The 23,197-nt window shown below is 39.9% G+C and overlaps 1 protein-coding gene across 1 annotated transcript in view; it reads right to left on the bottom strand.

Moving 5' to 3' along the window:
* CORIN (corin, serine peptidase) overlaps nt 1-23,197 on the bottom strand; it is a 129,316-nt gene that overhangs the window by 72,125 nt on the left and 33,994 nt on the right. The window contains exon 4 of the mRNA XM_075422040.1: nt 9,668-9,878. Within this exon, the coding sequence (XP_075278155.1) occupies nt 9,668-9,878 (211 nt within the window). The remainder of the gene's footprint in view (nt 1-9,667; nt 9,879-23,197) is intronic.

Genomic DNA, 23,197 nt, shown 5'->3' with positions numbered 1-23,197 from the left:
TTCTGGAAGAACAGTGAGTACATCGCACACTCCACAGCTGCTCTAACTATTGGTACGACCAGGACAGCAAAGGCACCCAAACCAACACTGTGCCTAAAGGACAGCCTCCCATTTCCACAGACCACTGTGCCAGGTACCCTGAATTTCACAAAGCTTGCCAGAACTCTTGCTTCCCTGCGCACTTCAGAGCGCTGTTGAAAGGAAGACCTCAAGAATCAGCCTAAATTAAAACTTTGGAGCTGCATCTTGCCAGGAATCCTAAAGAATCACAGACACGCCTATCAGTCATTTACACTCTAGGCTCCTCTTTGTTAGGTAGAAATCCCCTGTAATCCATTATCTTGCTGCTTCCTCACATTACAGTTGTTTTGCAAACACTTCAAGTTGGCAGGAGCAGATGTCCCCGAAAGAAAGAAGTGGTCCTACCCCTCCTCAGCCTGGCTTCTGAACCTCTCCCCACCTCTCTTCCCTCCCTCTTTGCACCAGCACAACACTTCATGCTGCTACGCGATGAATCAGGTCAGTCACTCCCAATTTAATTCAGATCGGTTTCTCGATCCAATAGGTCATGGAGCCGAAGAAATACTCCTGCCAGGCTGTGGAAAGGGACTGACTGCTTAGCTGGGGAATAACAAGCAGGGAAACAGGAGAAGACCCATTCTTTCAGCAGCACTACCAAATTATACCACCTTAAAATCTACCACGAAACAGTGGTCTGGAACATGTTCTCCAGAGAGGATGTGGAACCTCCATCCTTAGAGGTACTCAAATCTCAGTTGGAAATGGCCCTGAGCAATCTAATGCATCTGTAAGTTGGCCCTGATCTGAGCAAGGGGGTGGGCTAGAAGACCTCCAGAGGTCCTTTCCCAGTGGTGTGATCCCGTGATTCTAATTTGCCTGGCGTGCTCAGCCCATGAGTGGTAAGTCTGGTGCTCACCACGGTGGTCTCCAGCAGGGTGACAGCAACTTCTCATAGGAGAGAGACTTACGAAAAGTTAGTATGTCTCACTTACTAAACTCTCATTGGTTTTTAACTGCAGATCATTTAGAAGTTATTTGTTAATAATCTGGGCACTAGAAGAGGCTAAACATGGGCTGAAAAGCATATGAATTCTTGGAGAATCCTTTAACCACTGTTCAACCCAAAACCCTTTTCTTTATCAACTTCTGCACAATGGTGCACTCCTATCTACTAAAGTAGTTTTGCTCTAGTAAGATAAAATGTTACCTCATCTATATGTTTCTGTTTTTGAGTCCAGGTGCAGAAGTCTGATGGGAAACCATCAGTGTTAATACTACTGCAACGTTTGTGAAAACTCAATGTTTTACTGAATGCTCCTGTGCTACAATTATTGCACTTTATGAAATGAAATAATTCTCATTTTGTAAAAACAAAGGGTGTTGTTCTAGCAAATGGATTAAATTTCAAAAAGAAAAAAATTAAAAAGCCATGTTCATTTTATGATTTGTTGTAAACAATTATTTCAATTACTTAAATGATCAGTATTTATTTATAAGTAATAACATATTGCATGTGTAGGAGGATATCCTGTGATCTCTAGTTAACATACCAGCTTAGAAACCACAGCTTATAATAGATAATACACACAACAAATCATTACGACAACAGGGCTGGAGGCAATCAATCAGTAAAATATGCATTCATAAAATACTCAGTCCTCCTGACTTTCTTTTCTGCCTCCTTCCCTTCTCTTAACTCCTCTGAGCAGCATCGTGAAATATGTTTTCAAAGGGATGTTCCCATGCCCAGATTGTTCTCCAAAATATTTCTCTGCCTGATAACCATTTAACTCTGGTCTATCCATAACTCCCCCCCAACACACACGCTTTGAAAGAAGATTTTTTCATGATTTGGAAAAGTTCTCATGGTCAGTGCATCAGATCAGTGGAGAGGGGGAAACGCTGCGTGCGGGTTCGATGCTGCTTGCTACGGCAAATGCTGGCTTCACACCCACTGGACCACAGGCATCGTTCTGGCCCACGTAGGATGCCACTGCCTATATCTCTCTATTACTTTTCTAGCTTTTAATTGCTTAATTCATTTCTTAAGCAATCCCTTACTTCTGTACGTTGACTTTTTTACAAACTATACACCGGTAATTGTAAACAGCCTCTATTTGTGGGCAGGGAAAGGGCAGTTCTCTGAATGGGGGAAAAATATTCTCTCCAGCATCTCACTTCTTAGTCCTGCTTTCCTGCCCCATCTTTTGTCCCCGGTTTGTCCTTCACCTACGCTGCACCTGCCATCTGCCGGCACCTTCCTGGAAAAGAGTTTGGCATCGGAGATGGCATTTATGCTGGGGCCTGCACCTAGCCCTGGTGCCAGCCCTGCCTACCAGGAGGGTCAGTGACACGGGGAGTCTTTCTCAGGTCCAGGCACGCTAACTGGGCCATGACATTGATGGAGAAGCTTTCAGAGACTCTGATTTTTCAGACATGAGTAAGCCAAAATTTGGGATTAACTTCTGTAGGTATATCCATAGGTGCGGAAACTTTATAAACAAAAGTTCCCCTAAAGTAAACACATTTTCTCTTCCCCTTCCCTTATCTTCTTAGCTTCTAACAGCCACAATAAAGAACTTGCTACTTATTAGAGGAACCTCCCTCCAAATCTCAAGTTCCATTGCTCAAATATTTGGATATACTAGGAACTCTTGGTGATTACAGGAGTGCTTTTTCATAAGCAACCCATTTTTTCTTTCGTATTTGCCCAGGACTGGCATTACACATAAAAAAATTTCACATGGTGCTTCCCCTCACCCCCAAAAAAAAAAAATTTTGTTTCTTGGACTATTATCAAGTCACAATTGAGCTTACAGGAACCACAACTAGATTTAAAAACTAAAGGCTGGATTATGACTTGGCTACGTAGTCAAAGACAGCTTTTACAACAGCGTGTTTTCCTGTACATAATCGGTTTGCTGGCTTCCCAGTGGCTCGAAGCCAAGATGTGGCAACATTTAAAACAAAACACATGCGACTGCAAGCATTCTAGATATAAAGCACTTCATCCACTGAACATCACCTCTGCTTTATTCATGATTTAAAAGTTGAAGTTTATAATCTTCTATTTCAAGGCTGATGAATAGAATAGATGGATGTCCTTGGCAGACAGCCATTGCCAGAACTCCAGCTGGAATAGCCTCTTTAAGTCATATTAACTCGCTTGGTCTAAAGAGACACCATCGAAAAACAAGCGTGTTAAGAGGCTGAAGCAACTCCCACAGGGTGTGAAAAGCCAGACTGCAAACTCAGGAAACAAAAGGCAGCCACTTTATACGCATCTGAAAGCGGCCTCCACCCCACGCGCTTGGGTCATGGCAAGAAGTGCACTGGATGGAGTCATGAGAAGAACAAAAATAGACAAAGCAGTTGGGGGTAGGAGAAAATTGTCCCACCTTCTTCCTTAGAGGACTGGTAAGTGATTGTCACCAATGCTGTGGCTTGCTTTTTTAATCAGGTAGCACCAATTCTAATAAAACCATCACAGACAGGATGATGACAGGGGACTCAAAATTTCCTTCCAGGAGGGCTTCTTACTAAAGCTGCTTCAGAAATTACTCTGAAACTGTCATTTCACAAGTGTTTAAAATCTAAACATTTCCTAAAAGCTGCAGAATGGTGCAGTTGTCTGTGTAACTATAATTTGACATTTCCACACAGGTGCATTATAAAAAGATAGCGCAGCAGCCACGTCACAGACTACCTATCAGGCTGCCTACCCGGAGTTCCTAGCAGCTGCTGTTCTGTCTTGGCATCTTTACCTGCTTTTATTACCAAACTTAGGTAGATTAAACCAAGACGGAAACGTGCCAGTGGAGTATTGCCTATCTAAACTCATACATATTCATACGTCATTCATACACAATTAAATCCATTAGGGACTTTGTATTATAGATATTGCCTTCAATGTATGCTGATAGCTTCCTGTTCAAAGTCTGAAAATAAAAATTCTCTTTAGCTATGTAAACAAGATCTATGCAACTCAGTCAACATTTTCTCCTAAATGCTTCAAAAGCCTCAATTAACTCTAAAAAATAATTTTTATATAATGTCTTGTTAGTTTTAAAAGTCTAAATGTGCACTGAGATAAAAGAAAATCAAATAAAAATGAATTTCACTTTAAGCAACATGCATAAGCTTAGAGTGCAGTTCACAAAAGCAGGAAAAGAGAAATAGCCACGCCACTGATCTCATTCTGGGTTATACAAAACATGACAGAGACCTCTTACTCTACGAAGATTGATTCTTTTCCATATTCTAAGAGGACCTGAAATAAATTTTCTTCCTCTCCTCCCACATACTTCACTCTCACTACAACGTAATTTGTTTTAAACTGTTGTCGGCTTATAATAAAAGACACCACACATATTTCTGGATTTGTGTTTTGGACCTAATATTTCATGCTATTTTATGTCCATAATGAAAGTGAGACATTTTATTTTCTTCCTTTTTCATAAACTACAGAGAACAGATGAAGACAATGAACAAGAAAAAACCCACAAAACCGAATTTGCCACTGAGTCGTACCAGAGCAGCTCTTCAAAGGATATTTGACTTAGAACTTCTTAGAACTTTCCCCATTAACCTAATTTTCACTAGTTAATTTCTGCCACCCCCAGCATACCATGTAGCCCTATTCTGACCTCTTTGGTTTTCTACAAGTTTTTATCTGGCTACCGTACTATCTAGCATAGATATTACGGCACAACAAAAATATTTGTTACATATAGACACTCACATGACAAACTCCTTTGTAAGAAAGAGCCTGAAAATCAAAGAAAGCATTTTCCTTTCATTATATTATTTTTTTCTGTTAGAATGAACCTCGGGGTGGGGGGTGGGGAATAAAAAAAAGGCAAAAAAGCAAAAAGTCAAATTAAGGCAGAGAGTTTTCTCCTCTTAATTCAGTAGGTATCAGATGACAACTAAAGTGAATAAACGATACTGAGTGAAAAGAATTTGCAGACTTTAATCGAGAGGAAAAATAATGTTGTACCCAAAGACACAGGTGTTACAGGTTCAGTTCTCTGCTCTGTGAATGTCTTGCTCAGACTGGGCTTCCCTAGCTATTACTGTGACAGTATTACTTTCTCTTCCTCGCCTTTATTTGTTTTGTTCAGCTGGGCTAGAAGCTTCCAGACGCAGGAGGCTGCCCGTCAGTGCAGGCTTGTACAGCATCCAGCACAGAAAGCCATGATCTCAGGTGGACTCTTTGCGCCCTACCTGAAGACAACCCACAACTTTATTTTCAAAGATATCCAACGTGAAAAAAACCACAGTGAATAAATAGATACAGAAATGCAAGGTGCATTAGAATTTTACCTTGAGAGCTTATTATACTTTTTAATTTGCATTGCCCTAATACTATTTTTTAGGAAGAGCTTAAATTTAACCCCCAAACATTTGAGACTCTGGGAATCTATCAATGGAAGGCATTTCCTCGGCTTTCTGGAATACACTCCTACACAGAGGACTAATGGAAGCAGTTTTTGCTTTAGAAGAAAACATGACAGTGAAGAGGTATGATGAGAATCCATAACCTTCAAATTTATTCCCACCATAAGAAGTCTGAAATAAGCCATGTGCATAGGCCTTCAGGATCTTCTATAGCTTGCTGATTTTACCAAGCCTTTTGATGAAACATGAGTATTCACGGAGTGTGAGAAACACTAGAAATCGTTGTTCAACGAGTCTGCATCATGCAGTTATAGGCTGACCCAGTATGAACTTTATATCTTTAAATTTTACATTATTTTGGCTTTAAAATACATCCACTTTTTCTTTCAAAAAATCTGAAAACACTGCACACTAACTTTTTCCAGATTTTTCTTGGTCTTCTTGAATGCAATAACAGAAGCCTGTAGGACTTGCAGAATCCAGTGCAAATGAGTTGCTATAAATTAACATCCACTACGGTGCAGGAACTGACCTTTGGCCCACTCCTAGTGTTTCCCAACAGTAAAGTAGAATTCATTAGTTTAAACCACTAATCATGACCAACAGCTCTGAGCACAGATCTTTCTTACAAGAAACAAAGTACCAGTGTTGCATTTGGTGGTAATAGGTTGCGAACTAATACTACCCAAAAGGACAAAGTTACTACCTGGAATGTTTTAGAAGTCATCAGTTGAGCACATCGACTAGTTTAAGATGCATCACTGGTGTTACTTTTCAGGACTGAGTCATGTTCTCTTAGCAGTGCTGCTGGACAGGTTTTTAAGCCTGATTTTGAAGTCGTATGGGAAACATCTCGTCCATTCACCCAAGAAGGAAGAGGTTTCATAATGCCTTTAAATAAACAGTCTCTTACTATCCAAACTACAAGCAAGTAATAAGCAAGCAAAAAGTCTTAACTGCGCTTCAACTTCCCAGGTTCCCTTCTCACACAGTTTTTAGCTGTACTTTCAAACTATCTTTACTGGAAAGTAGTATTTTAAAGGTACTGTTATATATTGTCTTGAAAGAGCAGGACTAGCTGACTGCTCATCCAGTTGCTGAAATTAAACTCAGCTTTTAAAATAAATATATTTTTACTGCCACATATGAATTTCATTGCAGTAAGATAGAGAACAATTTTTAAGAGCAACAGTATCGTGACAGTATTCAGAAACCCCAGAACCTAGCTACACTGCATTACACGAACACTGAAGATGCTCTCTGCTTGCAAACTTAACCTCCTTCAAGTGCTAATGAATACAACGTTTAGAAACACATGAAAGATAAATGCGAAACAGGCATAAGTTTAAACACCAGAGCAGAGCTATGTAATGACAGCACACGGGATGCCAAAGATTAGTGTTTCCAATTTTCCTTCTTGTTGCTTCTTGTAACACATTGTTATAATTGCTGCTCCCATGGCTGCAGCTGCCAACACGTACCCGTCTCAGCAACACCTAAGAACAGACGCCTGAGAATCACACGAGCGTCATTTTTTCTCTACTGTGTAAATGGCATTTGTCAAATTAGGCTTTACATAAATATGAAACAATTGCTCTATAAAGCAAAGGAGTATCAATAGATGAAGAATTGTGATCAGGAACATGCTGGCAATTAGAAAGGAGCAGCTGTAATTGACTGGAGGAACGAGTGACACTGTCAGTAACAGTTTTCTCCACACTAGAGTATGTTTTGCGATACTGCATGGTAAAAACAACCACAGGGCTACAAGTTAGGGACACGTCCCCATTCGTTATCATCAGACTCTGCACAGTGGCTCTTCTGCTGGTACTTCAGTATGTTTCTACTTCCCATATTCCCTATTCAACAGACCTGAAACTGGCCTGTCTTTTCCATTTTCGTATCCGCACTCAGCACATACAAAGTAACTTCCCCCTGTTATGCCAAGAGCTTTTCATACCAACAAAGAGCGTTCTCCAGATCTCACTGAGAGGAGTGAAAGGTGAAGGGAAGGTGTTAAATAACTACCTTATGCGGATATGATGCTTCTTAAAGTCATTATTTTTGGCTTTGAAATATATCTTTTTGCCCGCAATAATTGTGTGCTGCAAGAACCACAGTAATCACAAGAAATCACTCAGTTGCCTACAGAAAACGGTGTTCTCTTTGAAGAAGGAAGCAGAAGCTAAAGGAGGACAACTCAGGCTTAGCAAACTAGATTTAACAAACCAGCACTTTGTCAATTCACCCTTATGGTTCTTCCTGTCAATGTCACCCATGACACACCCTGGAGACATACGATTACTGAAAGTGAAGTCAGACTCTAATGTGATGCTGCATCATTTACAGGCTCACACTGGACTTTCTTCCCAATCAGCCTGCAGGGGCCAGAACAGTTTCGACAAAAAAAAAAATCTTAAAATAAGAATAGAGGGAGGCATTGTGACCTCCAGAATATAAAACAGGACACGGAAATCCGGTTCCAGCTTCGACATGAAAAATCAATGGGAGAAGGTTGCTGCTGTGAAAAAAAGAAAACATACACAAACAAAAACCCTGACTCTAAAATCTCAAAATATTTTGGTTGCCACCCAAAGCCAGAGAAAACTTGCCTGTTCCAAGCTTTAGTTTAACTTCCATTCTTTCTAAATTAGCAAGGCAGCTGTCATACTGTAAGCCCTGCAAGAAAGGTGTCTTCAGGAAAGAAACAGAAAAGGAAAGGAAAGTTAAAAATCTTATCCTTTCATGACTCTATTTATTTGCTTGATCTACAAGCTTGGCACTTTTGATGCATACCACTCACTCTCAAAATGTTTGTGAAAGTCAAATTTCAAACAAGGCAGAATGAGTGAACCAACAGGAAAACGGCCTCTTCTGTTGTTGAATGTTTAAATACATCAATTTATTACTAGAACCCACTTTTCTTATTTTGTTCTATGATTTCTAGAGACAGCAGGTAGCTTAAGGCTGTATGTTAACAGGCTCTTTAACTGGAACAATTGTGATTGCAGATTGGAGCAGGAGGACTATAATTAATCATGTACTGAATTAAAAAGGGTTAATCAAAAATAGTTTTCGGTACTATAACAAAGATACGCACACAGGTGTATTTGGATTGAACAGCTCAGCCAGTCTAATGCTCAGTCACGTTCCACCATTACCCATGTTGCCTCACCTCCACCCTAACCCTATCCGTATCATCGTCTGTACACTTTTTTCCTGGATTAATTTTTGGTCGGTTTAATGAGCTTAATTGGTCAATCCAGGAATCACTCTGGCACAATGAAAGTGGCAGGCATATATTGCCTGGAATGGGACTGTACCTTTCATTGGCAACTATGTTTTAGGCCAGCTTACCTCATCTCATAGAACATTTTTCATAAGCATCCTGTCCCTTCTGGACTGCACAGCTTTCGGCTTCTTGGTTCTTGCTATGTTAACTGAATCACTTATTCAGTGCCATATTCTCTTCCACTGAATTTCGCAGTGAAGAAATTGAAAATAAGGAGGAAAAAAATCTACCCTCTCTTTTTCCCTCTCCAGAAACATCAGAGACTGTGTACATATAAAAAAAAAAAAATCAAATCCTTTTTTCCTTTTTGTGCCATATTTTGGTTTTAGCACTGTTAAACTCACTCATCCTTTTTCAAACCAAACTCAATGAAAAAAGTGCAGACACGTGATACTAATGCTGTGTAGTTATGTAAACACAGAAAACAAGACATGCTGCTTAAGCTTCCAAAACAGTATATGTCACTCTGAATACATCCTGTTAATCTAATACCATAAAATATTTTTAAAATATTAACTTTTCTGAAGGAAAAGACTAAAAAAATGTGAAGCTTAATTTAACTAACAGCCACCACACTGTATGCCAATACTATAAATATCCAATGCATTTATCTTGTTACAAAGGATTCTATTTTGGCACATCCAGATTGGAGAAACAAGGTACAAGAATTTTGTACTGCCATTTTTAAGAAAATAAGGCCGACCACCCTAATACCACAGTTTTATTCCATACAGTGGCAACATTTTTTCTAAGAGAACTCTGTTGCAGTTGGTTTATCGTGGCAGAAGTGTTGTTAATAGCTTTGACAGACAGGAGTTTTGCAATGAGAAGGTCATAGGCTTAGTTTGGATCTTCCCTTGTCTGATTAGACAGGGAGTATTTTACCACAGTTGGCTCTAGTCACTAGTTACCACCATTGGCTCTAGTCACCGAGTGGTTTTCATTCCCAAATACCTGTCATCACCGTCACTGATGCATTCAGGAAGAGCAAGACTACAGCCAAACAGCATGATGTGTTGATAGCAGCTGAGACGATTGAGATAACTGAAGAACTTCAGGAACTTTTCCATTTCAATACTTTTGACAATGGAAAGAACCGAAGTTACAGTGGTGTAGTTATATGGCAGCATTTGGCACTGGCTGTTGGTGATATTTATGCAGGCACCTGTGAAATCAAAACAATATATTTAGAACAAAAGTATCACCATTTAATAGTTGGTTCAAAGCATATACTGAATTGACTAGTCGGTACATATAACACATAAGCAATGCCTGTACCTCATAGGTAAGACGACATTCCATAATGCTGTCACAGTACCATCAAAAAATAAGTATCTAAGAAAAAAAAAGGAATCTGGAGAAGCTTAGTTGCTTAGCTTGGAAATAAACTCTTATATATTTTCACAATCCTCCGACTCTCTACAGAACTGGATTAGAAATAACATAAAACAAATTCTTTCTGACACGGGTTGGATGAACACACTGTAAGAATAGCCTGGATACAGTCAACTTTGGCTGAAACTAAGAATGGAAGTTATACAAAAAAAATTAAGGCTAACTGGCTTCTGAAGCTGCTCCGGTTTTGGTGTTTCCGTAAAGTTTCTCTTTTCTGCTACCATTCTACTTTGCAGCTGGCTTTCCTGCCAAAATCATCAACTTGCTTACCTGTTTTTCCCAAGGTGATGGTTTTACCTCCACAGTCTTTCTTCTCTATCGTACCAATGTACAATTATCTGATTTTACAGGCTGAACACCTACCCTGTCCTAAACTGTTGTCCCACTCTTGACCTACCAAAGCAACCTTTCTCTGCTAATGCCGTCATGTGCAGTAGGCTCTGACACCTATGCATGATCAGCACCTTAACTTACTACGTGGAGTTCTTAAGAGTGAGTTTCACAAACCATACACCAAATTCAGAATTTTCATGTAGAACAAACTATTAAAATCTAGTATCTCCCTACTTTGATGAAGGTCCTTCTAGGTCATCTAGTCAGGCTCTGCCAGCATTTTTTTGAGCACACCCACACTGTACAATAAGCAGAAACTTCAGCCCATTCTCAAGACCAGACTCTGACACTAATCATGCTGTAAACATCTCAAATGCATGCTAAATGACCATCCCAACTCTAGCCTTGTGAAGGGGGAAAACTCTTGAGCGCTTTCAAGGCTTAGCACTCTTGTTCTCATTATCTGAGCAAACTGGACATAGGTAGCACCAAATGGTGGAGATCCTTTCCATCATCAGACATTTTGGGACTGGCTTCTTCCAAGAATTGTGTGGGTCATTTACACCCAACCTCCCGACTTGATACAAGCTGGGGATGTAAAGCACACAGAATGCAGCTCTAAGGCTTCAGCAAGTCTTTCTCTTCCTCACCTTTCATTCTAGACACAGTCTTCACTGTCTAAATGCACTAGTGGTAAATTCTGGTATCTATAGACTAATACAACCTCATATAGGAGTAGGTAAAGCAAAGCAGAATGACAAAAAATTTCATTAGATCTTTTTCAAGTTGCAGTGTCTTTGAGGGGATGGACAAAAATGGTGGGTTTCAAATTTTAGCTAGACTTGGTAAAAAAAAAAAAATCCTTATTTTTGCAATGCCTGATGAGTATACTCAAAGTTTCCCCCTTTGTCTTCTCCCTCTCCAGAAATCTCAACAAAAACTAAGGAACTGAATCTTGCCCCACTGAAATAACAGCAAGTCTCTCCCCTCATTCTAATGAAGTTCACGCTAAAGTTATTTAAATAAAACAAATTATCCTGAATTTGGGGGAGGGGGAGCACACAGGGATCATACAAGTGGAATTTCAACAAAATGATTCACAAAATCATCACGTATCTCCTGAGGCACAATTGCAAAGTAGTCCTTGCCATGGCATGTGCCAAGAAGCAGTGAAGTTTTGGCTGAGATCATGTGCATGGGCTGCTTTAGACCTTATAAAATTCACATATTCCTGACAGAGAAGGGCTAGAGTTCCTTGGAGCTATCTGGTCTTTTAGGAGTACTCAGCGGTTGGACAACACAGCACTGAATTCAACATTCACGGCCAAGAAGATGGAATTTTATAGCAATTATACAGGAATTTTTAAAACAAAGAGGGGTGGAAGGAGGGACTAAACCCAGGACCTGTCCTTGCAACAGAATCATGATCCATCTTCAGTTCTGTGAATCTTGCATCCCTGTAAAATGACATCAGTTCGGTATTGATCCCAGGCACATCTGTATCCTGGAACACTCTCCTGGCAAGCAAGTGCCTGGGTTAGAGCCTCATTCTTTTTAACAAGGGTCCTCAATCCATCTCCTCTACTTTTTGTTCCATCGTTAACCCAGCAAGTAAATTACAGTGCAGGAGGTGAGTGTCCCATAGCCTCCACACCTCCGAGCCAAAAAGCATAATTTCAGAGTAATAGCAACTGTTGTATCACAAGGTTATATACATCCCAGATTCTCACTGCAGTAGTAAGAAGTGCTGCAGTCTCATAAACCTTCTCTGGTAGATTAAGGAACGCTACCTCATGTTCGTACACATTTAGTTCTGCTCGGGACTGACGAGCTCAGGAAGAGCACCCGGCCGGCTCCCTTACACCACACAGAGCTGCAGAGCACAGACGCATCAGCCCTCTCCCAGCTAGCCCACAGACCTCCAACCCAGCAGCAGGCAGGCATGTCCTTACCGCTCGGCAGCAGGGGACCTCTCAAGTTCCATACAACTGCATCAAGTTGCTCTCACTTTGAGTAACACACTATTTCAGAGCAAGGTTGTTTCACCTGAACTGAGACCAGAAGAAAACTCAAAGATTCTCTGCGCTGATCATTTGCACACATCAAGTCTCTCTGTTAATTGTTGGATCAAGCCCAACAGCTCCTGACAGACAGAACACATCTTTCAGACAGGCAAGTCTGCTCAGTGCCTAATTGCTCTGTACATAGGCAAACAGCAATATAGACACAGCGCTCTACAGAGCAACGAATAATTTACTTTAAAGGACATTAAAAGTAGGAAAAAAGCTATTTAAAATACAAGCAAAAAGGACAGCTTATTTAACGAGGAGTAGGTATTTAAATAAAAATATTAAAGAGATAAGGTAAAAATGTATTCTAGTAAGAATAACTGGGGTTTTTTTTTCAAATACACAGAAAATCTGAATTATTACACTGACAAACAGCCACAGATACAAGAAAATAATGCAGTAAACCTCAAAATGCATAACTATTCTACTACATTGCTAAATTCTTCTCCATAAGTACAGGCTCAGTGCGTTTTATAAACTACGCGGCCCTCCAGTGCCAGAATGCTGGTATAACAAACTAGTACAAAACATGTCACAAACCAAGCAGGAACCAAACCAGAGAAGAAGATAAATGCCAAATACACATAGAAAAGCCTCAGCCTATTTACTACTTTTCTCCAGTAAAGATTCATTAATTATGGGGAATACAAAGCACATAAACTAGTTTTGGCAATACCTAGGGGGTGGGGAAAAAGAGCAGTGAATGGCAATAACAACATGTGAAAAAGCTGTTGATCAGAGCAGCATGGTTCCTAATTATATGGGTCATTTCTGACATTCATCTAAATTAAGAGTTTTCTGTTTATCACCGGCTACTGCCAGATGGAGTGAACTGGTAAAAAAAGGCCCCCTTCTACTCCAACAACTGCAATACAAGTCTATGGTTTCACATTGCGTGCTGCTGATATTAATTTAAACACCACATTTTGCCTTTCCCTCTCTCCTCTTCAGATGGTTCCCAGACTGCACTTCCTATGGGCTGCATCTGCACAAAGTGTAACTGGACTGGAGGACTGAGCTGACTGAAAATAACCGCCTACATTCGCTCCTGAAAGGCGATGTTTGTGGCAGCCCCAAAGAAATGCAACTCGAACTGTAGCTTAAGCTTGATTAAACATTTTAGTTTTAAAACACTCAACCATCCCTGTAACAATAAGCTCACGATTCCTCGCCCAGCAGCGGCTGTCGATTCGGGATGTTTTTGAGGCCATGCAATGAACTAGCTCTGGACATTAGCCTGCCTGAAAAAAAATACCCCTTTCTCTCCCTCCTGCCATACTTTTTAATTTTTTGGTGGACACAGGGTGGAGGAGACGAATAGGGAGAAAAATAACTATTTCACTTGGACCAGATCATTGGGCTGAATAGCTTTTTGGCAGCAAAAATGTTTGTTCCAGGACAAGAGAAGGGGCAGCGCAGCGGCAGGAGCCAGTGGGTAAGACCAGAGCCTGCTCTCAGCAGCTCAATCAGGGCTGTTGCAGAAAGTGCCATCACTGCCCAGCACCATAAAGCACTTTGAAAGGGTTAGGAATACTTGAATTGCACTGTCAGAGTCAATTCCTGTCTGATGAGAAATGAAAAAACATCTTTACTCTGATAATCAATGAATAAATTCGGTGCAACTCTGCATTCTGAGTGCATCCATTTGCTAACTTGCAGTACAAGAACAGATCTGGGACCCTTCCTCCCGGCATCAGCCATTTTAAATGTATTGCAGTTAAATGATGCCTTCAGTTAAAGCTCCTGGGAACGGGCCTAGATCCTAGCTAGGGTAAGAAAAGATTTAAAAAGACATTTGCTAGCCCAAATCCCACTTAGCCATGTCAGATCTGGACAATTTTTATGTGCTCCTCACTGCAAGAAGGTGCCCATGACGGGGAAGATAAGGTCTGCTTGGTTGGCATGGGATTTAAACAGGGACACTGGACTCTGAGTCATGTGGAAAAAATTTAGTGAAGTGGGGAGAGCAAGCCCGAGAGAAGGAAAATTGTACGTCATCTTTCTGTACGGAGAACTAGAGAGAAGCATGGAAAAGACAAGGACACATCAAAGATGCAGTAACGGAATTAGGTCCTTTGGATAGTTGCTACTAGGGGATAAAATCCTGAGGAGTCTCTGTGTCAGACTACATTGATTATAAGAGTATAAATCGGAGAAGGACATAACATGAACAGAAAACCAAAATCAAGCTGTGGAAGGCAATAGCTTTAAAAAAATCCTAAGTCTTCAATTCTTTTCAAGTCTGATCAACATCTCTGTATCGTTTGTGCTATTTCCTTCAGTATAAAATTCTCAGTTCTTCCAAAAAGTACTCTGTCGGCTATTCTGCAGCTCTTTGTGTCAGGACATATTCTGAATCACAGTTTGAAAACAATAAAGAAACTTCACAGACAGTTTGGCCATACTACTCAAAATATACCAAACTAAGTCACAATTTTCTTCAGACTTTCAGGTTGGATCCAGTTCACTTGGCTTTGTTTTTAAATCAGACAGATAATAATTTTTTAATTTCTTTTTTTGCTTTCCCTTAGTATTTCCCCTTCAAGACCCCTGAAAATGCTTGTCTTTCAGACATCTGTCCTAAATTTTCCATTGTAAATAGTGAGACAAAGAATGCATTTTATTTCTTCAACAATGTCAAGCGTTTCAGTGTCTGAATGATTCTTGCCATCTGCTGGAGACCCCTGCTGTCTTCTCCCCAGAATCTCCCTTATTCTGGATGCAGTGAAAATTACTCTTTCTACAACTTAACCTCCTGTGTAATTACATTTTCTGTCATTTTCCATCTTTACCTTCCCTTCACTTTCTGTATTATGATGTCAGCCTCGTTCTATAATTTCTACAATCTTGTGCTGTCAATACAGCTCTTATTTTCAGAGAAGAGTTTGTGTGTCCCTATTGATATACTTTCTCCCCTGCCCAAGACATAACAGTCACCACTTACGAGTGCATATACAATTCATCTTTCAACACATCCCACCTTGCTAGTGTTTCTTTGTTATTTTCTTCTGCTTGGATTTCATCCAACTTTTATGCACTTAAAGGCTAATGGTTTAGGTAAGATTTGAAAAAATTATTTACGCAAGAATTTAAAAAATACTGATGAGGGTGTAAGCTATTCAGATACAAATCCTTTGTGCCTATTTTAAAATTTATTGTAACCGGGGCGGGGAGGCGGGGGAAGTTATTGCATTGTTATCTTAGGTGTAAAGAAAGATTACACTTTTATGTCACTTACCCTTCAGCTCCACTTTTTTCCCCTCACAGAAGGCTGAAACATTTAGAGTACAAATACTGCAGAGGCATTTTTATCTAAATATCCTACAAAACAGCTGTTGTAACCAGGGTACCTAGTCATCCTTCCAAAATTGTATCTAAATGAGAGGATAATATTTGCTTTATAAGCAGTTCAAAATTATATGTTAATGAAAACATTACAAACAAAAAGCATTCTTAACTTTATTTTCCTATATATTTTGGAGCACCAAACCGAATATTTGAGACTGCCATATCAACATTTAACCTCTTTTATTGGATATCCAAAATGAGACATCCAGTTCCGAAAGGCATTGAACATTCACAATGCCCAAAGTCTTAAATTAAAACTTCATCTAATTAGAGGTGCACTACTCTAATAAGCACTAGATGGGTGCCCCACATCAGAGGTCACAGGTTTGGGAAAAGTTGCAGAGGGTCTCTGGTAGACCATGGGTAATGAAGGGAATTCCTAAGTTTAGCACTGTGCTCAAGATCCTCATCAGAAACTGCTTAAAAACTTTTCATATCCCTGCATGTGGGGATAAAAAGGTAATCAGAATAAATGGACAATTTCTTTCAGAACTACTGAGCACCACCAGACCCCAATCAACAGGGGAGGTAGGTGCCAACTATTTTTTGAAAAGTGCTGACTTTTGCATATTTGGAATTTCAGTCTTGAGGCTAGACAGCTTCTCTACTGAGAGCATCTTTTAAGCATATGCTGAAGTGCTTTCTGAATAGGGATGAATTTAGCATATGCTCTAAATAGTTACTTTCCCTTTTTAAACGTGTCATCCTCTTGACCTCTGTAGCTCCTTAGGATTTAATGTGAGCCAAGGCACACTGTCGCCATAACACTGGAAAAATAAAAATCTTGCTAAAGAGATATCCGTGAACGAGGCAAATTCCAAATTCTTCATGACAAGAAAAGTGGTGTGAAAGAAATTAAAGTAAGACAATGAATGAAGAACAGCTGAATGCTGTTTATTCATCTCTCGTTCCTGCCAGGATTCTCTTCAATTGCATTTCTTTGTTTTGTATCTATTGAGGTACATTTGCACCAAATCAAAACAGTATTTCAAACTTCCACTCAAACCGACGCCTAAAATGGAACATCATGTACATAATACATGTCATCTGCCTTTGACTACCTCAAAACTTCTGGTAGGAAGACAGACACAATTCACTTCTGCAACTGTATGAAGAATTTTAGGATATCTGGATGGGAGTAATTTTAAGAGCCACTCCGTGGAAAAAAAAAAAAGTTGTAGTCAATAAGAAGCTTATTTTATATGATTCTCATGGTTCAAAAGCATTTATTTCTCAAGTTTAGGGCTTTAGACATTTTATTAACAGCTCCTGCGTAATCAATGCATTCAGCGCTTCCGTCCTGATGTATAGTCACTCAAGTGTGTAAATAATAGGACAAATAATACAAATGCAGTTAAGAAATGCTTTCTCAGAGCAGAAGTTATTGAGCATTTTCATAATAGAGGCCACATCTTTATGGATTATGACACACACCTCCTTTCCCCCTAGCTGTTATTTCTCATGCCATATCGCAATTTCATAACATCTCAAAGGCAGTTATAGCAGTCGCTTTTTTGCTGCTAAAACAATGCACTCGGGGATTATGACACTGTGACGGTTTACTTTTACAATGCCACCCTAGCTATTTACCTAGCAGCCCAAAGGTTTCTTCACTGATGTACACCAGGCGACATTTTCCATTGTCTCACAACTAAAACGAAGGTCCTCTTACACAACTAAATCATTCCTTTATTATATATTCTCTTTCTAAAAACGTAGCATAAAAATCTATAGTTTCAAGATAAAATTAATCTCTAATTTTTAAAGACAGAGACTTACCGAGAAATAAATTATTCTACAGCTATCTTTCTCTGACCTGATGCCAACTACTACCACACAGGTCATTTGCCAAAAGAAGTCACAAGATCAGTGTTGAGTTTGTTGCTGTCTACCACTTCTATCTGCTCTCCATTAAAGAAGTGCTAAAACTATAGGGGTTGCTCTATCACTATCAAATAAGAGGGACAGATTCTCCTCATCATAGGCTGTTATGGTTATTTTATTGGTCACTCTAATGAGCAAGTCAACAGAAGTGACTGTGCATGGAGAAAATCTTCTAGAGCCATACAAGATTGCTCAGAAACTTAATCATGCTGCATGACCCATCCAATTTGACTCTTTGTTCAGTAGATCACTGAAACTCAAATATCCACAAACTTATTCCACGCTGCATGAATTCCATAGTCTAATGTAGCTATATTGCTAAACTCTCCCTTTTACACTGTAGCCAAACAGTTAGGTCATTTCTCTTCTAAAACATGAAGATTTTGAAAAAGATTTCACAAATTTATTTTTATCAAACTATTGTTTCTCTAAAACATGTTAGATGTCATGAAAAAGAAAGCACTCTTTGAATATGTTGAAACAAGTTCTTATCACTGAGGACTCGTGCTGGAGCAGGCTTATCCCAAGGGACTGCAGCCCATAGAGGGGACTCACACGGGAGCTGTTCTGGAAGGACTGCAGCCCACGCAGGGACCCAGCACTGACGCAGGGAAAAGCGTGAGGCGGAAGAAGCAGCAGAGAGGAACCGTTATGGACTGACCCCAACAATGAAGGAGAAAAGCTGACCCTGGGAAGAAGGATGAGGTAGGGGTAAGGTGGTTTAGTTCCCATATTTGTTTCTCACCACCCAGCTCTGTTTTTAATTGGCAATACATGCAACTAATTTTCCTCAAGTTGAGTGCGTTTAGCCTGTGATGGTAATTGGCAAGTGATGTCCCTGTCTTCACCTCAGCTAGTGAGCTTTTCCATCTTATTTTCTCCCTTTGTCCTGTTGAGGAAGAGGGTGAGAGAACAGCTGGGTGGGCATCTGGCAGCCAGCCAACATCAATCCACAGCAATGTTGTCCAGTTAGCTTAAGTATCTACTTTGAGAATAAAAGGGTCTGTGTCATGATAGACCTTACGTTCAGTAGAATATGTAAAACTACTTATTATCTACAAATTACATTAAAGATAGCAGAAAGTGCTGAAGAACTTAGTTTTGAAAATTTTTTTGTCACTGGTAGGTAAGTAATTCCTCCATATCTGTGCTGGAGTGTCCCACAGCTTTAATGTCTATAAGAGCACAGAAAAAGACAGAACACGATGGGTCATCCTGTTTATATTTAGAAAGTATGTACATCATTCACAGGCTGGGACAGTTCAAGATCTTTAAAGCTACTAGGTTTGTAAGATCTTTTGTTCAAAATAAGGGTAACCCCTTTTAAACTGCTGAAAGAAGACACTATTTGCCAGTTTTGCTCCTTTAAAAGTGCTAAAAATGCCACAACCAAGATTGATAACATACATTTTAAGGTCCTGATGCCTCTGAAAATTAAAACCAAAGTCAAGCTAAATGAGCTTGTTCAGCACATCTTTTGTAGGCTTGCTTCTATAAGAACTAGCCTATAGATAATTCCAGTTTGGCATTCAAAGCATTTTGCTTTGAGTCATCTAAAATGTTTTGAAAACCAAATTTCAGAGAGAAAAAAAAATATTCCACGAATTTTGTAATATCCACACTGAGCTGATCTAAAGGAAACTTTTGCCTTTCTAGAGCTGCCAAAACAAAATCGATTAATTCCCAGCTAGTGCAGGAACAAGTTCATCAGTGACAGAATCATCACTTTCATGACACTTCTCATTTCCTTTGCAACTAATGAACTATTTTTAGTTGTACCATGGAAACAGCAAGCTCGTACCTAAAAGTATCCATTAAGCACTCAGGAAGTGAAGGACAAGACAATGGGAACACTTCACTCTACACTCTGTTGTAAAATTGCAATATTACAAAAAACTGAACAGCAGGGTCACCATTTCTAACAGCCTCTCGACAAGACCAAACTGTCGCTGAGGAGCTGACAAATATTTCTGTCTCAAGACTGCTAGCACAATCAATAAATTTTTGGTAACCGCTGTGTCTGCAGCCAATGCAGAAGAAAAAGTGTGCACAAACAGCAATACCTCCAGTACCAAAATGCAAAACTGATGAAGGGTTGGAAAACAATGGAAAAAGAAGCTTTCCTTCAATCTGTGAAAAACAAAAGTTTCTCCTTTGCTAGAACTGAAATCCTCTACGGTATACTGACAAATGGAAACAAGTATTAAGCAACAATTAAATAGAAGCACTGATAGCTTTTATTTTAGGTGATTATGAGCATAAATGATCCTGCAGATTTGGGGAAATCTGGTTTATCAGAAGCACCTTACAAATAAAATGTAACGTCTTAACCCCTAAATAAAGGCTTAAGGAGTGCCTTTATACGGGTTCAATACAGCACAAAGACGTAACCTTGAGAGCAGTAGTATCAAGTTTGTTACGTTTACATGTGGGTAGACCTTTGACAAACTCGTGTCTCCTGAGGGCTCACACTCATGTTTCACTAACAGCCATAGGAGCCTACAGATATAAGCAAGTTACTACCAGAGCAAGTTTTTAACAGAAGATTTTCTATTTTTCAGAAGTTTTTACTTTTCTTCGGTCAACTGACACAGGCAGAAAAACATTTCACCAGACAATAGAACCGATGCCATGGCGCAATACTTCTTCCTCTCAACCATATGCGCTTGCCCTTCAAACAACTTCAGTGCCAAACCAGCCAAAAGCTAATTTAGCCAGCGTTGGAGCTGAGTCAGCTCATCAAGGAGAGAGCAAATATGAAGCATCTAGCACTGTGTGGCTCTGAGCAAAGGGAATGGGGACACCTTCTCAACCCCACTAACCTCCAAACTAAGCCCAGATGACTCCTAATAGCTCATGTGGGGAAGAGGGAAACAGGCTTTTGAACAGCAAACCTCATCTGCAGATCTGAAATAGAAGTCAGACTCCAAAGCTAACTGAAAACAATCGCTCTGCATTTAACTTTGTTCAGCTAATGAATTATACAATTTGAAAGGAATGAGTGGTTCTCGACTCCCTCTTGCGCTCCACAGGTACCAAAGGGAGAGGTGATAAGGCTACTGACCACCTGCAGTAGAGAGAAAAACAATTCATTACCTCCCAGGTCACAGAGAGGGGATTAGCCACGGGGAAATATAACTCATATTTTAGATCAGAGTTGAAATGTTGTCATGATTTTTTTTAAGGCAATCTGTACCAGCTGCTGCACAGTGGAACACCACATCCAGTCTGCACCAGACACTTCTTGCTCAGAGCTCAATGCAGTCATAAATTCCAACTCAGTTATTCTCCTGACTAAAGAATACTGCAGACAGCTGGACTCTTCCTCAAGCCACCTCATTTTTTTGAGCCCTGCTCCTTTCCCCAAGGTGCTTCCAGATGCTGCCTTTCTCAGCTGAGGCACACACTTGCTGCTTTAATCCCTCGGGCAGGCACAGCTGAGAGCAGGTAAATTCCTTAGCCAAAGCTGAGGCTGAACACCTACCCGCCATGAGGTGTGAGCTGGCCTATATTCCAGATCTGGTATTTTGATTAGTCATTTCCTAATTACAGGATTCTTTAGTGAAATTGGAGACATATTTCTAAGAACCTACCATTAAATAAATAAAAGGCACAAAATGAAATTAATTTTAGGATTAGACCTATCTAATCTCTACCATTAGAGACTATTTTCCACGGCATATTAGGTTGGACAGGATTTTGCTATTGTTTTCAAACATGTGCATGACTTGAGTACTCTTGATAGTCTTTGTTAGAAAAAAAATTGGGATAAAAAAATTGTAGCTTCCACAGGACCCAGGCAGGCATCCAGATGGTTTTGGTCATTTTTTTTCCTTTTAACAAATGTGGTTTCAATAAGTGAAATGAATTCTAGCTTGATCGACAACATTTTAATTATGCACCAATACTGTTCTGTTCTAAACAAAAAACCACAATGCTTTGTAAAAGACTTACAATAGCGGAGATACTCAACAGGCTATGAATAGGTCAAGTACAGAAACAGGCTGTGCCTGAGCTGCCCCAGTTGTCTCCGGGCAACTACCTTCCTGGAATAGTCAAATTACACTTCTAATCTGTTCAATAAGAAATTAGGATCCTTTTTTTCCAGCTATATCTCACAACGATAACTTATGCCCACCTCACTTTCAGACAAAATCACCACAGCAAACCCCTCCCGGTGAAACCTGTCCAGACCCTAAGAGCAGAATACAGCACCACACGTCTAAGCAGAACCCTGCAGGGACACAAAACCTGTCCTCTGCAAACTGCAGGGTCCTGCTTGGCAGTTCGCAGGTGGGGCTCAAGATGTGGGTGTTGATCTTTAAAGCCCTGGCTAACTACAGACTGATCACTCTAGCAAACTTGTTTTCCTTACAGGAAATCCCCCCAGCTGTGTTTTTCAGGGGTATGTATCTGCCTGTTTCGTTACGGCATAGATAGTCATTGACTGTACAAGATCATTTGCATTAGCTGGAAATATTGAAGCCTAGATCTTCTGAATTTGGTGGCACATTTGGCAGAGTACATGTTGTGAACATGATATACAGCTTCCTGGGCCCTTTCTCTATTTTGAGGGGCTGCTACTCACTCTCCTGTCTGTATCACTGGAATTTTGTTTTGAGCATCACATTTTTAAAATAGTCAGTGGTGGCCTAATTCTGTTTCTGCCACTAGCGTCCAAATGCTTCTGTTCACAGACAGGCGTAGCTATTGACATTAATGGAGTTATTCCTTAGAGTTCCAGTTACACTATTTCACTGTTGTGTGAACAAACAAGAATGTTGACAAATTTTCACAGCCTCAGCAATTGGAGGTCAACACCGCCTCCCCCTTTTTTTTTAGTGTGTAAAAGGATTAGATTAATATACAGGTGTTGAAGAGCTTAACAGAACTATGATGAAGTTTTCTATAACTGTATGTCAGTTCAGGTTGCATTTAAATCTTACAAAAGTTGCTTGCAAGTTACTTGTGTAAACTGAGATTTTTAAATCAGCATACTTCAGTTGCTCTTCCCAGAATGGAAAGTCCATTTATTTCTTTCACATAATTCCACTAACAAATACAGATATCTTCCTTCGACTCTTTCTCTTGCAGATCATTGTTTAGTTGCCTATGTTAGTTACATAGGGAGAAATGACAAGTTTCCCCACGAAAATCAGGACAAAATTATCTCAAATACCATTAAACAAGCTGTAATGTAAAACTTCTTTCAACCATGCAAAATGCTCCAAGTGAGACTGCGACCAGCACGTTGTCATCCATGGCTTTGGAAACACCCAAGGACACGGATCCACAGCCTCTGTGTGCAGCAGGTTCTACTGCTGCACCACCCATCCAGTGAAAAAGCTTTTCCTAGTTTCTAGTCTGAAATTCTGCCACATTTTTTAATTGGAGAGTATCCTTAGGATTTTTTTAAATTAGTAGTCATAATAAAGGTGAGAAAGACAGATTTTGT

Source organism: Opisthocomus hoazin, chromosome 5, assembly GCF_030867145.1.
Source record: "Opisthocomus hoazin isolate bOpiHoa1 chromosome 5, bOpiHoa1.hap1, whole genome shotgun sequence".
Classification (NCBI taxonomy): domain Eukaryota; kingdom Metazoa; phylum Chordata; class Aves; order Opisthocomiformes; family Opisthocomidae; genus Opisthocomus; species Opisthocomus hoazin.
This window is presented reverse-complemented; position numbering and strand designations above follow the sequence as displayed.